This window comes from Pelophylax lessonae (assembly GCF_965119305.1).
Source record: "Pelophylax lessonae genome assembly, chromosome: 1".
In the NCBI taxonomy this organism is placed as follows: Eukaryota; Metazoa; Chordata; class Amphibia; order Anura; family Ranidae; genus Pelophylax; species Pelophylax lessonae.
This window is the reverse complement of record NC_138768.1, coordinates 721,192,920-721,208,515: the sequence shown is the minus strand read 5'-3', so window position 1 is coordinate 721,208,515 and position 15,596 is coordinate 721,192,920. Positions and strand designations below refer to the sequence as shown.

The following is a 15,596-nucleotide window of genomic DNA, read 5'->3' as shown; positions in this document are numbered from 1 at the left end:
TGCCGCCAGGTTGCATCTCATTCTGTCCAGGAGCTCAGTGATGCCCTGGTCCAGATCGGGGAGAAAATACCCCAGGACACCATCCGTCAACACATTAAGAGCATGCCCTAACGTTTTCAGGCATGCATACAAACTTCTGAGTACCATTTTGAGTTGCTGCAATGAAATTTCAGCAAAATAGACTAGCCTGCTGCATTATTTTTTTCCACTTTGATTTTCGGGGTGTCTTTGAATTCAGCCCTCTGTAGGTTGATAATTTTAATTTCCATCAAATGATGTGGCGACCTTTCATTCTTGACACATACAAGATAAAAAGTCTGGTGCGCTACAACAATAAATCACTTAAATGATCAAAACAAACAAAGTGGCAAAACCTAAAATAGGAGGTGCACTCTCCCGAGTGTACCCTATAATTTATGTGTAAAACATACTGGTGTGTTTAATTAACCACTTAAGCCCCGGAGGATTTGGCTGCTCAAAGACCAGAGCCTATTTTGCGATTTGGCACTGCGTGACTTTAACAGACAATTGCGCGGTCATGCGACGCTGTACCCAAATGAAATTGATGTCCTTTTTTTTCCCACAAACAGAGCTTTCTTTTGGTGCCATTTGATCACCTGTACGATTTTTACGCTATAAACAAAAAAAGAGCGAACATTTTGAAAAAATAACAATATGTTTCACATTTGTTTATATGAAATTCCCCCCCAAAAAAATGTAAAAATCTAAATTTTTTTTAACATTTTAGGCCAATTTGTTTTCTGCTACATATTTTTGTTAGAAAAAAAAAAATCGCAATAAGCGTATTTTGTTTGGTTTGCGCAAAAGTTATTGAGTTTACTAACTAAGGGAAAGATGCATGTCATTTTTATTGTTTTTTTTTTTAACGAGTAATGGCGGCGATCTGCGATTTTTTTTTTTGCGGGACTGCGACATTGCGGCGGACAGATCGGACCCCTGACTGACATTTTTGACACTTTTGGGGGTACCAGTGACATTACTACAGTAATCAGTGCTATACATATGCACTGTTACTGTAAAAATGACACTGGCAGGGAAGGGGTTAATTTTATTAGTGATCAAGGGGTTAAGTGTGTCCCTAGGAGCGTGTTTCTAACTGTAAAGGGGTGTGGCTTTTGATGTAACCACAGAGACATACGATCCTACATAGCAGGATCGTATGATCTCTGCAGTTACACCAGGGAGAATGACAGGCTGCTTTGTTTACATCAACCGCCTGCCTTTCTCCCTCTCCACCGGGAGATTGCGAGTGACCGGCGGACATCGGGTCCGCCGGTCACACGCGCGGGGATGCAGGGGAATGAGCGGGGGCCGGAGCACGCCTCCGGTGGCGCCCGCTCGCCCCCTGCAGGCTCCTGGGCGAGCGACGTAGTACTAGGTTACTTTACCCAGGAGGGGCTGACTGCCACAGTAAATATACTGTGGGTGGTCGGCAAGTGGTTAAATAAATGTGCAATATTCTTAAACAGAAGAATGTGCAAAAAGTCCCATCCAAGGTGTTCCAAAACTCCAAATTAAAAAAACACAAAAGTGTACAACTCCGAGTGCTGAGATCAAATACTATAAGATAGGTGCTCCAGAACAAAAACACGTGTCAGATGCCCGTGTCTGGTGTCCCACCACCTTAGGGATTCACTTCTTACCAGCAGGTAGAAGTTTTTGGGCAGAAAAGAACAGCCACCTCAAACTTATTGACTCCTGGTGCTCTGAGAGATGATATACTATTCACACACCTCATGATGAAGATATGTGAGGCCTCTTACCAGATAGATGTAATCAGAGGCGTTGTATCTATCCCTTTAAAAAGGACTCCCTCTTCCTGTCAATTCCTGGGTATAGTGCAGAGGATCCCTTATGGCTTTAAATGCTCCTTCCTGGTTTCGGACGAGGACCAGGGACAGGTAAGTGACAGCGGTGAACAGTAGTGGAAGAGGATCCATCGGTGACAGACGTTCACGAACTGAGTCGACGAGTGCAGCTGCTGTCACAGATCACCTCCTGCCGCAGCCCATCAATGTATCAATCCCAGAAGGCTTTTCACCTGCCCGAAACTGAGTGTGAACCTGTCTCTTGAAGAGTGCTACTGTATAGAATAAATCCTCTGAACATACCTGTCTGTGGTGACAGTGTGTGTTACAGACGATTATTCTAAAATCATAATTGGCATTTCTAAAATTACGAGCTTCCTCCTGCGGACCAAACGGAGGTGGTGGCATGTAAAGGGTCAATTGCTTAATTTGCCCAGTGACAATCACTCTCAGCCTGCTGGCACCTAGATTATGATCCCGCAAGCAGGAAAATCCTTGTGCAGGGTGCAGCTGAGAGTGTCATTGTTACATAAGTGACAGCGGGGTGTGAGATTGGCTGGTCCTTTGTTACGAGTTAGTGAGAAGGACAGGGATCTAATGCCTGCGTCCATCACACACACAGTCTCAATATAATTAGATGTTAAAGGGATACACACTGTGCAAATACCAAACTCACAAAAATGACCAGTAAAGAACTTTGTCCAGTTTTCAAAACTTGGATGAAATACCAAACATCATTGGAATGCAGCTGTTTGTCTTCTATAAGATTTCTTATTTTTACTCAGCCTGCACCTGGTATTCGTGAGGCTGGGGATACATTATCAGCCTGGAGCGCTGACTTCTCCTGGTTATTGAATTGTAATTATATAACGTTGAGTGCTAATGTTTTGACATCCTAGGCCAAATCACATAGTAAATAACTAGTACAGGAAACAGTGAGTTAAAAAATATGCAGTATTTGCAGAGTTACCTTTTATTTCATTAACTTTAAAACCTAGTACCCCCCCCCCCCCAATCCCTAAACCCTTACCTGGCTGCAAGTGCCAGTTCCAGCGTTGTCTCTGACTCCAGCATTGCTCTTCTCATTGCCTGGTTTCACAGGAGATACTGAGGTTAGTGGGAGCCATAGAGCCCTGCTACCTTCAGTTAAAGCGGAACTCCAATTTTGTTGAAAAAAAAAACATTCCCTTCTCTGTGATCTCTGTACATTGCAGGGATTTTAACATGGTTGCAGATTCCTCCTTTTGTTATTCTGAAGAAATCATTGTTTGTTCCTCTGTGCCTCTGTGCTAAGTGGATCAAATGGGAGTGGTTTCATAATTATTTATTAGCTGGGGCAGCTGCAGGGCTCTAATGAGGAAATCTGCTGGACCTGCATCCCTTTAGACGTGTTCCTATTGGGAGTATTGGGAGTTGTAGGCAGACTTCTGGGAAAATTGGTGAGCCAATCACACAAGCAGGAAATGATGTTTCTGGGGTGTGGTCAGTACACATTCTGTATACAGCACAATTCCAGGTAGCCATATTGCATTGCATTTTCAGAAAAGCACAACAGCTGAAGATTGAAAAGGAAAGGTCATTTTTTTAATAACATTCAATCACAATATCACAGGGAGCAGGAAGGTGAAGCTGACAGTGCCGGTGGAGGTTGCCAGAGGAGGAGGAAAGCGATGAGGCTACACAGAGCAGGTACAAACTGCATCTCTCTATCGCTATCGTTTTTAATGTATCCTTCAGTATCGTTTTTAATGTATCCTTCAGTATCGTTTTTAATATATCCTTCAGTATCGTTTTAAATAATTCAAGATAAATTCAAATGACTCTACACCATAATTAACAACAGACCTCACCTACAGAAAAATAACAGCTAATAACTAGGAATTAGTCCCGGGACATCCATCACATGGGCCTTGCATGGGCCTTGCATGGGTCATCATGTTTTTAAGTTCAAGGTTACATTCTTGTACTTGATGCAATAGACAGTCACATGACTGGCAGAGCCAAGCTGTATGTCGTAGAGGAAAAACAAATAAACAGTGTGGGGAACTTCTGCACTGGGTGACAACCAATGAACCTTCATAAATATTAGCTTACGTACTTATAATAATCCTTAATTGTTCCAATAATTGGGTCCAAAGAGTATTACAGCAGTTGCTTTGTGCATTTGTTTAGTTCAATGGCAACCGCAAGACTAACTAGAGCCTTGTTAACCAATTCAGTACCAGCATAGTCCGCCCTATTCCTTTCCAGGCCATTCTTCCAGTTTGCAATGCTGTGATACTTTGACTGACAAGGACTCAGAGGCATGCAACATAACCCAAATACATGTTATATTCTTTTTTTTTTTACTATATAAAAAGGAAAAAAAAATCTAAGCAATTGGAGATTGCTTACATTTACCTTTCATTTCTAATTTATTTTCATGTAGAATACATTTCATTTCTAATAAAGATTAGATTTGTTTTCTGGCATATATTTAGATTTACATTTATTTTGTATTAGGGTGGTTCACACCATGATGCCATCCGATGCGTTTTTATTCTGCATCAAAAACATATGAACAGTGTTTAGGATGGATTCAAATGGCCCTAGTTCACACCAGTGCAGTCAGCAAAAGTGGAACATGTTGCCTTTTTTTTTTTATGGCTAGCATCTGAAACACAAAACCAATCAAAAACGCATGTAAACTTAACTGCCAATTATGGTACCTCATCCATAATTGATAACAACCAAAAAACGAAAAGAAACCTACTGGACTTTACTTGACTTTTTTAAAAATACATTTTATTACAAATCCATTAAAAAAATAAAAAATAAATGGGATTTTTGATTTACCGTAAAATCCATTTCTCTGATGTTCATTGATGGACACAGCTCCTGATCTTCATTACCGTTGGGTTATACTGCCCCCTACAGGAGTAGGACACTAGGCAGAATAAGAATCTGGCTACGCCTATGGGTAGTCCCAGGGGGTATACTCCCTCTCCCTGCTATAGGTACTCAGTTTTGTTACAAGCAGTGTCAGAAGTAGGGATGCACCGAAATGAAAATTTTGGGCCGAAACCAAAAATGCAGGATGCCCTTGGCCGAAAACCGAAACCGAAAATGACTTTTTCCCCCAAATAATTTTAAATTAGATAGAACAGTATATGTACTGTGACGGGTAGGCAAGTGGTTAATTTAATTACCAGTGGTATTAGTATTATGCAGCATGAGGGGGTTAATGTATTGCCACTGCTGGTCACTGATGCATTAGTGACCGACAAGTGGCAGTTAATTAACCCCTTTGTGCTGCATTAGTGCAACCAGTATCAGTGTTAATTAACACCGGTTGCACTGATACTGGTTGCACTAATGCAGCACAAAGGGGTTAATTAACTGCCACTGGTCGGTCACTAATGCAGCAGTGACAATACATTAACCCCCTCATGCTGCATATTACTAATGCCATTGGTAAGCTCGCCTCAGCTCCCCCGCCTCAGCGTCCCTCTCCTACTCACTCAGCTCCTCCGGTGTCCATTATTCAAAAGTCCAGCCTCTGGGTGATGTCACTACTATGTCCATGAATGAACTGACACACCGGGCGGGAGGGCGGGCTGAGCGGCCGCTAATAGCTATAACTATGTCAGCCTTCACTTCACTTCCCTGTCAGCGGCTCGATGTCCATGAATGAACTGACACTCCAGGCGGGAGGGCGGGGGGGAGCAGCCGCTAATAACTATAACTATGTGAGCCTTCACTTCCCTGTCAGAGGAGATAGCCGCATGACAGGGAAGTGAAGCTCTCGCATAGTTACAGTTATTAGCGGCCGCTCCCCCCGCCCTCCCGCCCGGAGTGTCAGTTCATTCATGGACATCGTGCCGCTGACAGGGAAGTGAAGGCTCACATAGTTACAGCTATTAGCGGCCGCTCGCCCACCCTCCCGCCCGGTCTGTTAGTTCATTAATGCAGAGATCGCAGTAGTAGGGACATCATTGAGAGGCGGGCGGCCGGCCAGAGGCGCGTATTTTTAAACCTGCGCTGCGCCCTCCTCCTTCCTCACGGCGGCCATTACTTTCGGCATTTTTAACCCATTTTCGGCAGAAATGGGATAGGCCCATTTTCGGCTGAAATTTCGGTGCATCCCTAGTCGGAAGAATTACAACTCCACAGAGGGGTGGGTTCTGTGTCCATCAATGAACATCAGAGAAATTTATTTTACCGTAAGTCAAAAATCCAATTTTCTCTCTCGTTCATTGGCGGACACAGCTCCTGGTCGTTTAAGACATCCCAAAGCAGTGTTAAACTTGAGGGGTGGGAACAGCAAAAAAATTCCCAAGGCTTAACAGTAGCCAACCAGGCAACAGGAGATCAACCAAAAACAACTGGAGCCCACCTGAAAAAAAAACAATACACCCTCAAAGAGGATCATGTCCTCTAAACAGCAGCCTGCAAAACCTTGAGGCCAAAAGAAGCATCCACAGATGCCAACACATCCACTTTATAAAACATTGTGAAAGTCTGCACCTACGACCAGGTGGCCGCCTTGCAAACCTGCGTCACTGACGCCTGATGACGAAAGGCCCAGGAGGCACTGAGCGCCTGAGTAGAATGCGCCTTGACAGGGAAAGGAGGAACCTGACCCTTGATGGAATAGACCAGAACCCACCGTCTGTCTGATCCATCTGGAAATGGTCGCAGAAGAAGCAGACAACCCTTTCCGAGGCCCATTCATGAACACAAATAGTAAGTCTGACTTCTTAAAAGACTTTGTAGCTGCCAGGTACACCCTAATTGCCCGGACCACATCCAAGGCATGCAAGGCAATTTCCTTCAGATGTTTTGGCCTGGAACACAGGGAAGGCACCACAATGTCTTCATTCAAATGAAAATCAGAGACAACCTTTGGGAGGAACGATGAACAGGGGCAAAGAACCACCTTTCTCTGTGAATCACCAAGTAAGGTGAACGATGTGATAACGCCGCCAGTTCCGACACCCTGCGCACAGAGGTGATAGCCACCAAAAAAGCCACCTTCTGAGACAGCGTAAGCAAGGGAATCTCCCTAAAATTCTAAAAGGAAAGCTTCTGGAGGACCGAAAGCACTAAACTGAAGTCCCAAGGCGGCAACGGAGACCGCGCTGGAGGAACAAAATGGCGGACACCGAGAAGGAAGGTACGGACCAGGGGGTGTGTGGCCAAAGTGTCGTTGGAAGAAGACTGCCAAAGCCGACACCTGGCCCTTGATGGTACTCAAGGCCAATTTCTATTCAACCCAGCCGTTGAATGAAGGTCAAGATCCGAGCCACCGATGAAGGAGTGAGAATGAACCTCAAGAGACTCACACCACGCAAGGTACGTCTTCCAAATACAATGGTAGATCTTCCTAGAAGTAGACTTCCTAGCTTTTAACAGCATTGGAATCGCCGACTCAGATGGAATCACTGACTCAGATAAACCTCTATCCATCAGCACCTGGCATTCAACAGCCAAGGCGTCAAAGCCAGAATGGAAGACTGGTCCTTTGTACAGCAGATCTTCCCTGAGAGGAAGCTTCCAAGGAACGTCGGAGACCAGCCGCACCAGATCGGCATACCAAGCCAGTCCACAGCCACTAAGATGACCACAATCCCTTCTACCTCGATCCTGCATAGAAGTCTTACCAGAAGCTTGAGAGGGGGGAAGGCGTAAATCAGATGATACTGACCCCACAGGGCCACAAGCGCGTCTGTGGCATCCGCCAGAGGATCCCTTGACAGAACCATAAACCTCTGCACATTTCTGTTGAGCTGAGACCCCAACAGATCCAACTCAAGGATGCCCCACCAGAGACACAACTGATGAAACACCTCCAAATAAAGGGACCGCTCCCCTTGGTCCAACGCCTGCCGATTGAGGTAATCCGCCTGCCAGTTTCCCCCCCCCCCCCGGGAATGTGTATGGCGGAGAGGGCTGGAATAAACCATTTTGCCCACCTTAGAATGCCGGCTACCTCCAGAGCCGCCAGAACACTTTTTTGTGCCCCCTTGGTGATTGACATAAGCCAAGGCCGTGGCATTGTCCAATTGAATGCGCACTGGACATCCCTGAAGATGATCCGTCCAATGGTCCAGGCACAGTCTGATCGCTCAGGGTTCTTAGACATTGATCGAAAGTCTGGACTCTTCCAGTGTTCAGATCCCCTGAGCAGAATTTTTGCAGAGGACGCCTCCCCAGCCGGACAGGCTGTCATCCATGTTGACCACTGTCCAATACAAGGGGAGGAAGGATTTGCCCAGCTGAAGCGCTGGAGAGTGAAGCCATTGTATAAGGGACTCCTTTGTTCCCCGGCTCAGTTGGATCTGATTGTCCAGGGACTTCGGAGTCTTGTCCCATTTGACCAGAATCTCCCTTTGCAGGGACCTTGCATGGAACTGTGCAAACGGAACCGCCTCGAAGGTAGATATCATTAGGCCCAGCACTGCATGCAAGTCCGGAGGGATAACCAACTGCTGGACAGAAGGAGATGAGTCGCAGCCTGCAATTTCTGGAGGCTGAGTACAGAGTCAGACCCAGATAGTCCAGCTTTGTGGGCAGAACCAGGGCAGACTTCTGAAAATTCAGAATTCAGCTGAACTCCCTCAGAGTTTGTATGGTGATTTCAAAGTTTTACACCAGAGCAGTAGGAGACTCCGCTTACAGAAGGAGGTCGTCCAAATAGTCCAGTAACGCGATCCCCCCGCTGGCGTAACAATGCTAACACCAGGGCTAACACTTTTGTGAATACCCGAGGAGCAGAGGCGAGACCAAAGGGTAATGCCACAAACTGATAATGCTCCTCTCCCACAGCAAAGCAGAGGAAGTGGTGGTGCCCGACACATATTGGATTGTGAAGGTAAGCATTCTTGATGTTGATAGAGGCAAGAAAATCCCCCTGATGCAGGGATGCCACCACCGTGCGAATGGACTCCATCCTGAACTTCTGCAAACACACAAAGCAGTTTAGCGCCTTGAAGTCCAGGATTGGACCCACCTTGCCTTCCTTCCTGGGAACTGTAAAGAGGATTGAGTAAAAACCCTGAAAACTTTCCGAAGTCGGAACTCTTGCACTGCCCCAAACAGACTCTGTAAACGGTCTAGGGACAGGCGCAAATTGGAAGGAAAGAACAAGAGTGAAACTCAATCTTGTAGCCGGACCGATTGACTTCTTGGACCCACTTGTCTTGTACCAGGGAAATCCACGGGTTTGGAAACCAACGAAGATGTCCCCCCACCCCCAATATGGGTGAGGGTGCACCTTAATGGTAAAAAAAAGCCTTGTCCGCGGGTCTAGAGAATCCCGCTCTCAGCTTGCCAGACCAGGTTCGTTTGGATCCTCCGTTTGGATCCTCCAGAGGAGGCACTAAAAGGCTTCGAGCCCTTGTCAGTCGACCCTGAGGGATGAAAAACTTCTTATGAGCCGAGAAGGAGGGCCCACGTCTACAACGAGGTTCCTTGCCCTTAGTAGCCTGCGGAAGAAAAGTACTCTTTCCCCCTGTGAGACCTTTAATGATGTCATCAAGGGTAGCTCCAAACAGGTGATCCCCTTGAAAGGGGAGATCAGTCAAGGCCTTTTTAGAAGTCTGGTCCGCAGACCAGCATTTAAGCCAAAAGACACGCCGAATGTCCACTGCTGAAACAGAGAGCTGAACCACTAGGGGAGCTGCATCCAAAGAGGCATCACAGATAAACTGCAGCCCCTGGACCAGCTGGTTCGCCAGCTCAGCAAAGGCAGGGGGAGCTGTTCTACCTCCAGGTCACGGCGTAAAAGCTTAGTCCACTCGTTCAGATTTTGCAACACCAGGGCAATGGTGAATTTCCAATCTGGAAATCGGAGGGTCCACCACCGGTGGAACAGTCCACTTCTCAATAAGGGACTTCTCATAGGGGTAATGCCTAGTAAAGCGCTTAGGGACCCCAAGGGGACGCTTTGGTCGTCCCCACTCTTTAGCCACAATTCTGTCAAAATAGGCAGGGAAAGGAAACACCATTGCCGCTCTGGATAGCTTGTGAGTGCCAAAGGGAACCTGCGCCTACCGTTGTAGCTGCAGCTGCATCCTCCATCTTCAAGGTCTCATGAACAGATACAATTAGTGCTTCCACTGGTGCCTTTTCGTGCCTGGTTAACCGCTTGCCGACTGCTCACAGTATATTTACTGCGGCAGTCACTAGCCTGTGAGGCTCTGGGGAGCGGGCGCGCTCCCGCTCCCGCGCGGTCACGGACCCCCCGCGCGTGTGACTGGCGGACCCGATGTCCGCCAGTCACTCGGCGATCGTCGGGGGAGAGGGAGAAAGTCAGGCGGCTTGTGTAAACAAGCCACCTGTCATTCTCCCCAGTGTAGAAACACTGATCACACGGTTCTACAATGTAGGACCGTTGATCAGTGTTCCTACAGCTCAAGCCACAGCCAATCACAGTAAGAATCACGCCCCTAGGGACACACACAGCCCCTCCCTCTCAAATAAAGTTAACCCCTTCACTACCAGTGTATTTTTACAGTAACAGTGCATATGTATAGCACTGATTGCTGTAAAAATGTCACTGGTAACCCCAAAAGTGTCAAAAATGTCAGTCAAGGGTCCGATCTGTCCGCCGCAATGTCGCAGTACCGCAAAAAAAACGCAGATCGCCGCCATTACGCGTTAAAAAAAAAAAAACAACAAAAATGACAAAAATCTTTCCCTTTGTTAGTAAACGCGATAACTTTTGCGCAAACCAATAAAAATATGCTTTTTGCGATTTTTTTTTTACCAAACATATGTAGCATAAAACAAATTGGCCGAAAATGTTAAAAAAATTTGATTTTTAAATTTTTTTGGGGGGGAATTTCATATAAAAAAAATGTGAAAAATATTGTTATTCTTGCAAAATTTACGCTCTTTTTTTGTTTATAGCACATGATCAAAAAATCGCACAGGTGATCAAATACCGCCAAAAGAAAGCTCTGTTTGTGGGAAAAAAAAAGGATGTCAAATTAGTTTAGGTACAGGGTCGCACGACCGCGCAATTGTCCGTTAAAATCACGCAGTGCCGAATCGCAAAATACCCCCTGGTCTTTTAGCAGCCAAATCCTCCGGGGCTTAAGTGGTTAAAGACGTGGGGGAATCAACCTCACTATCTAAGGATTCTGGGTCGGTGGTCGCAGACCCAGCAGGGTGCCCCAAGTCTGCGGCAGGCGAATCAAAAATCAGGATCTGATGAGACAGATGGGGCAGGGGAAGGCGGGGGGCGCTTTTTGCTAGCCCGTCACTCAAAAGCCAACTCCACCTGGGACACAAAGGACTTCAGGACTTAATCTCAGTGCATCGATGGATGGTTGGGACCCAGAGGGCCCCGCAGCCTCAAAGAGGGGATCAGGTGGGGAGATGTGCTCCAAAAACTCCATGAGTCACCAAGGGGACCCCACAAAAAGTGTAAAACACTGCAAAGGGACAACCACGGTGCTGGCAGCACCACCCGGTTGCCAGGCACAAAGCACAAAGCGATCCTCAGCAGAGAGGGAGAGAACCCCACCAGACTCACCACCCAGCAGAAACAGGCACCTGCAGCCACCAGGATAATCTGCATTCCACCTGCGGTGATCAGGAAGTGAAAAGATGGAGCTCCTTGTCCAAGAACTTTGTTTTCTAAAGTGACAACACTCATTTGTCCTCCTGCACTGTCAACCTGCTTTTAGTTTCCAGTGAAAGAACTAAAAGTTGTCATGCGGATGTACGTTACACAATCATGGTCTATTGTTATCACCAACAAAAAGCCAGGCCCTGATAAATGTCATGTGGCCATTGCTGCCTGTAAACTTGAAGTGGCTGCAAAAAGGCCACAGGAGATCAGCAGCACTGAGACAAAACAAAGGATGAAAAAATGTGGAAAAATTATTTTATCAATAAAGCATTGCAATCGTTTACCATACACAGTGCCTTAGCATATGAAATTGGAAACAAAGTTAAATAATTGACATTCGATGCAGAAGAAGTGGCAGAGAAGATGGCAGCAGCAGTGATGGGGTACTGAGGGCAAACACAGAGATGTCAGTACTGGAAAAGGAAGAACTACAAGGAAAGTGAACTAATACCCACCACCAGGGGCGTAGATAAGTGGGATATATGGGGGTCCAAACTGGTGGCTGCTTTAAGATGCTGGAGTTACACAGCACAAGCATTCTCCTGTATCTCCCTGCCACTGATCCCCTGCTCAACTGTCAAAAAAATACCAATCTGGAGGTTAGAGTATTACCTCCTGAATGCCTTTCAGCTGCTCCTGTGCTGCTCTCTGAAAAGTGATCCATTGTGGATCGCTTTTCAAAGTTCACTGCATGTATAAGTGCTTATTCAGATGGGCAATTAGTCCTGTCCTGCTTGTAGATCAACCTCAGAGCTGTGTGTAGGAAGCCCATAGAAGTTGAGGCACACGCAGCAGCTGCACATACACAAATGCATGTCGACATTTGACATTCGGCCAGGAGTGGGTGCGCAGATCTAAACGCACAGTGGCAGCTCCGAGGTGCATGTACATGCATCTGCCTGTGGCTCTACAAGGAGGACAGGACTAATCACCTTCCTGAACGAACCCTTAGGGCCCCTTTGTCACAAACGTTCCAATCCGATCCGCCTGTGTATTTGGCAGCAAGACACGATTGGAACCTCCATTCTCCTCTATGGAGCGGCAAAAATGTATCGACCTCTCAAAGAAGAGAGCGGCTGTGTCCGCTCTGTATAGGCGAAGTAAACGCGGACTTGTCATTCGCCTGCCCTGTGGGGATCAGCAGACACGTTCCCCTGCTGAGCAAGCAGATGGAAGGCAGAGTGTGCCCTGTGTGAAGCATTTTCACATATGTGCGGCTGTGGGTTCATGCCTGGGGTCCGTTGTGTGTCTACAAAAACGCACAGGCCCCTTTTGCAATCCACTCTGCAGCTGCCCCGGATATGTGTTAACTGGCTCCATTAAGAGCCGGTCACAATTGGATGTGGGGAAACCGGCATCCAATTCGCACATATGTGAACCAGGCCTTGAGGGCCCCTAAAGTAGTTTACACTAAAAGCAGCCGGTGCATTTATAACCTCTTGCCGACCAGCTCACGTATATTTACTGCGGGGCGGCGGCTCCTCTACTCAGAAGCATGTACATGTATGTGATTCTGCACCTCTCGGGCACGCACGCACGCTGCCGGCGATCCGCTCCCACTCTGATTGGACACAGAGAGAGCCAATCAATGGGCCTGGATGACTCAATGTCTGCCGACACCTGGTGATCGTTCGGGAGAGAAGCAGAACAGCGGTCTGCCTATGTAAACAAGGCAGATCACCTTTATTTATCAGTAGGGAAGGTAGTGATCTTGTGTTTGCAAATAAAATAGAAATGGTCTGGCACAGTCAAATGCATGCACCTCAATCCCTAATTAAATACAAATTGGAAAAAAGGTAGCCCTAGTGGGACTTTAAATGAGGTGGATGCAATGGTAAATAACAGATTTATTAAGTAGAAAACATACAATGAATATAATGCGTATATCAACAGGCATCAATGCAAGACATAAAGGGCATGACAAAATTATAACATCAGTATTGCATATGGATATCATGTATTAAACTCATATCCTGAATTTGAACTCAACGCGTTTCGTGAGTCTATATGCCCACTCATCAGGAGTATATATGAGTAAGCCTTTCTATAAATAGATAAATAAGCACAATATTAATATCTCATATGCATTGTGTTAGCCAGCAGGTGTGACATTTCAACATATGTATAACCCAAGTGGGGAAATCACACTTACATGTGGCTAAATAAAAAACGGTGAGTGAACGCTGCCATGTGGTGGGGGTACCCAAGTCTGATCCGGGAGCTGACGGGACATGGATGAACGGCAACAAGATGGGGAGCCAGGCGAGGAAACGTGTAATGGAGTAGAAGATCCTGCTTGATTACATGACACGGACTGGAAATATAGAAGTATGTATGTCACAGTATTGGAAGTTTATGTTGTATTACAAAGTAATGTCAGAAAAGAAGGAGATATCAGTATGTGTGGATATATTCCAGCAGGGAGAAATATAGAAACCGGGGAAAAAAAGGAAAGCTGTGATCCCACCAATGGGTGCTGGGCTAAGGATAGCCAGTGAGCAGAAGGTGAGGAATGATGCAGTGTGTGAAAAACTGAAAATAATAAGGAAAGGGGGATATGGGATCTTACTTGGTTTCCAAAAACACCGACTGAACATGCATGGATATAGTATACAAAATATATACTGTATCACAGAAGTGCTTCTTGTAAGTGTGATTTCCCCACTTGGGTTATAATATGTTGAAATTTCACACCTACTGGCTATCACAATGCATATGAGATATGAATATTGTGCTTATTTATCTATTTATAGACAGGTTTACTCATATATACTCCTGATGAGTGGGCATATAGACTCACGAAATGCGTCAAGTTCAAATTTAAGATATGAGTTTAATACATGATATCCATATGCAATTTGTATATGCAATGTTGTAATTTTGTCATGCCTATTATGTCTTGCATTGATGCCTGTTGATATACGCATTATATTTATTGTAGGTTTTCTATTTGATAAATCTGTTATTTACCATTGCATCCACCTCATTTAAAGTCCCACTAGGGCTACCTTTTTCCAATCTGTGATCTTATGTTTCTGCTAAGCAGGAACACAGATCTTTGCCTTCTCGCAGTACAAGCACCTCCCCCACAGTTAGTAAACACTCCCTAGGCAAACATTTAACTCTTTGAGTGCCCCTGTTAACCCCTTTTGTTCCAGTGTCATTAGTACAGTGACAGTGCATAATTTACCACTGATCACTGTATTAGTGTCACTGGTCCCCAAAAAAGTGTCAGTTAGTGCCTGATTTTTCCACCGCAATATCTAATTCCTGCTATAAGGTGATCAACTATGACCCCCCCCCCCAAAAAAAAGCTCTATTTGTGGGGAAAAAAGGACATCAATCTTTATTTGGGTGCAGTGTCACACAACCGCACAATTGTCAGTTAAAGCAAGGCAGTGCTGAATCACAAAATATGACCTGGTCATGAAGGGGGGTAAACCTTCTGGAGCTGAAGTGGTTAAACTCAGTACAAACACATATGTCAGAAAAATATTCACAACCCCTCCTCTCTTCCCATCGCCCTGCAACTCCAACTCTGATGTCAGCTGGGTTCACTTTTTCCTTCATAGCAGAGCTAGAGATGTGATCAGTGTCTGTATACAGAGATCCCCCCCCCCCCCCCCATTACTGTATACAGTGTACCTCCTCCATTAGGCTTCAGCAGCAGGGCGTCCCCCACCAGGGGGTAATTGGGGCCCACTCCGGGGATTGGCTTCATGATTTTCCATTTCCGAATGTAATCAGCCAGGAAAGGGACGGTGGAGAAGAGCAGTAATGTCAGCAGGAGCACAGCCGCTGTCACCCACACCAGCAGATGGACCTCTCCCCTCAGCAGCTCCATGGCGCCCCTTCCTCACAGCGGGAGATGTACAATGATGTGTGACCGATCCGTGTATGACTGACAGCAGACTGACAGCAGACTGACTGCCTCACTTCCCTGCTTCCCCTTCTCATACACTGCACTGCACTCACTGCATCCCGAGCTTCCTCATTGGCGTCATACAACACACAGGGGGCGGGGCTAGACACCGAGCAAACACTGTCACTGCTACTCCGGGTCCTACCTACTGTCACTCATCACATCACCTACCTACTGTCACTCATCACATGGAGTGTACATCACTTACCTCCTGTCACTCATCACA

The 15,596-nt window shown here is 46.1% G+C and overlaps 1 protein-coding gene across 1 annotated transcript in view; it reads right to left on the bottom strand.

Moving 5' to 3' along the window:
• CYP4V2 (cytochrome P450 family 4 subfamily V member 2) overlaps nucleotides 1-15,299 on the bottom strand; it is a gene marked incomplete at its 3' end in the record, with an annotated part of 234,682 nt that extends 219,383 nt beyond the window's left edge. The window contains exon 1 of the mRNA XM_082243745.1: nucleotides 15,094-15,299. Within this exon, the coding sequence (XP_082099871.1) occupies nucleotides 15,094-15,292 (199 nt within the window). The 5' untranslated portion in view covers nucleotides 15,293-15,299. The remainder of the gene's footprint in view (nucleotides 1-15,093) is intronic.
• Between the last annotated feature and the right edge of the window lie 297 nt (nucleotides 15,300-15,596).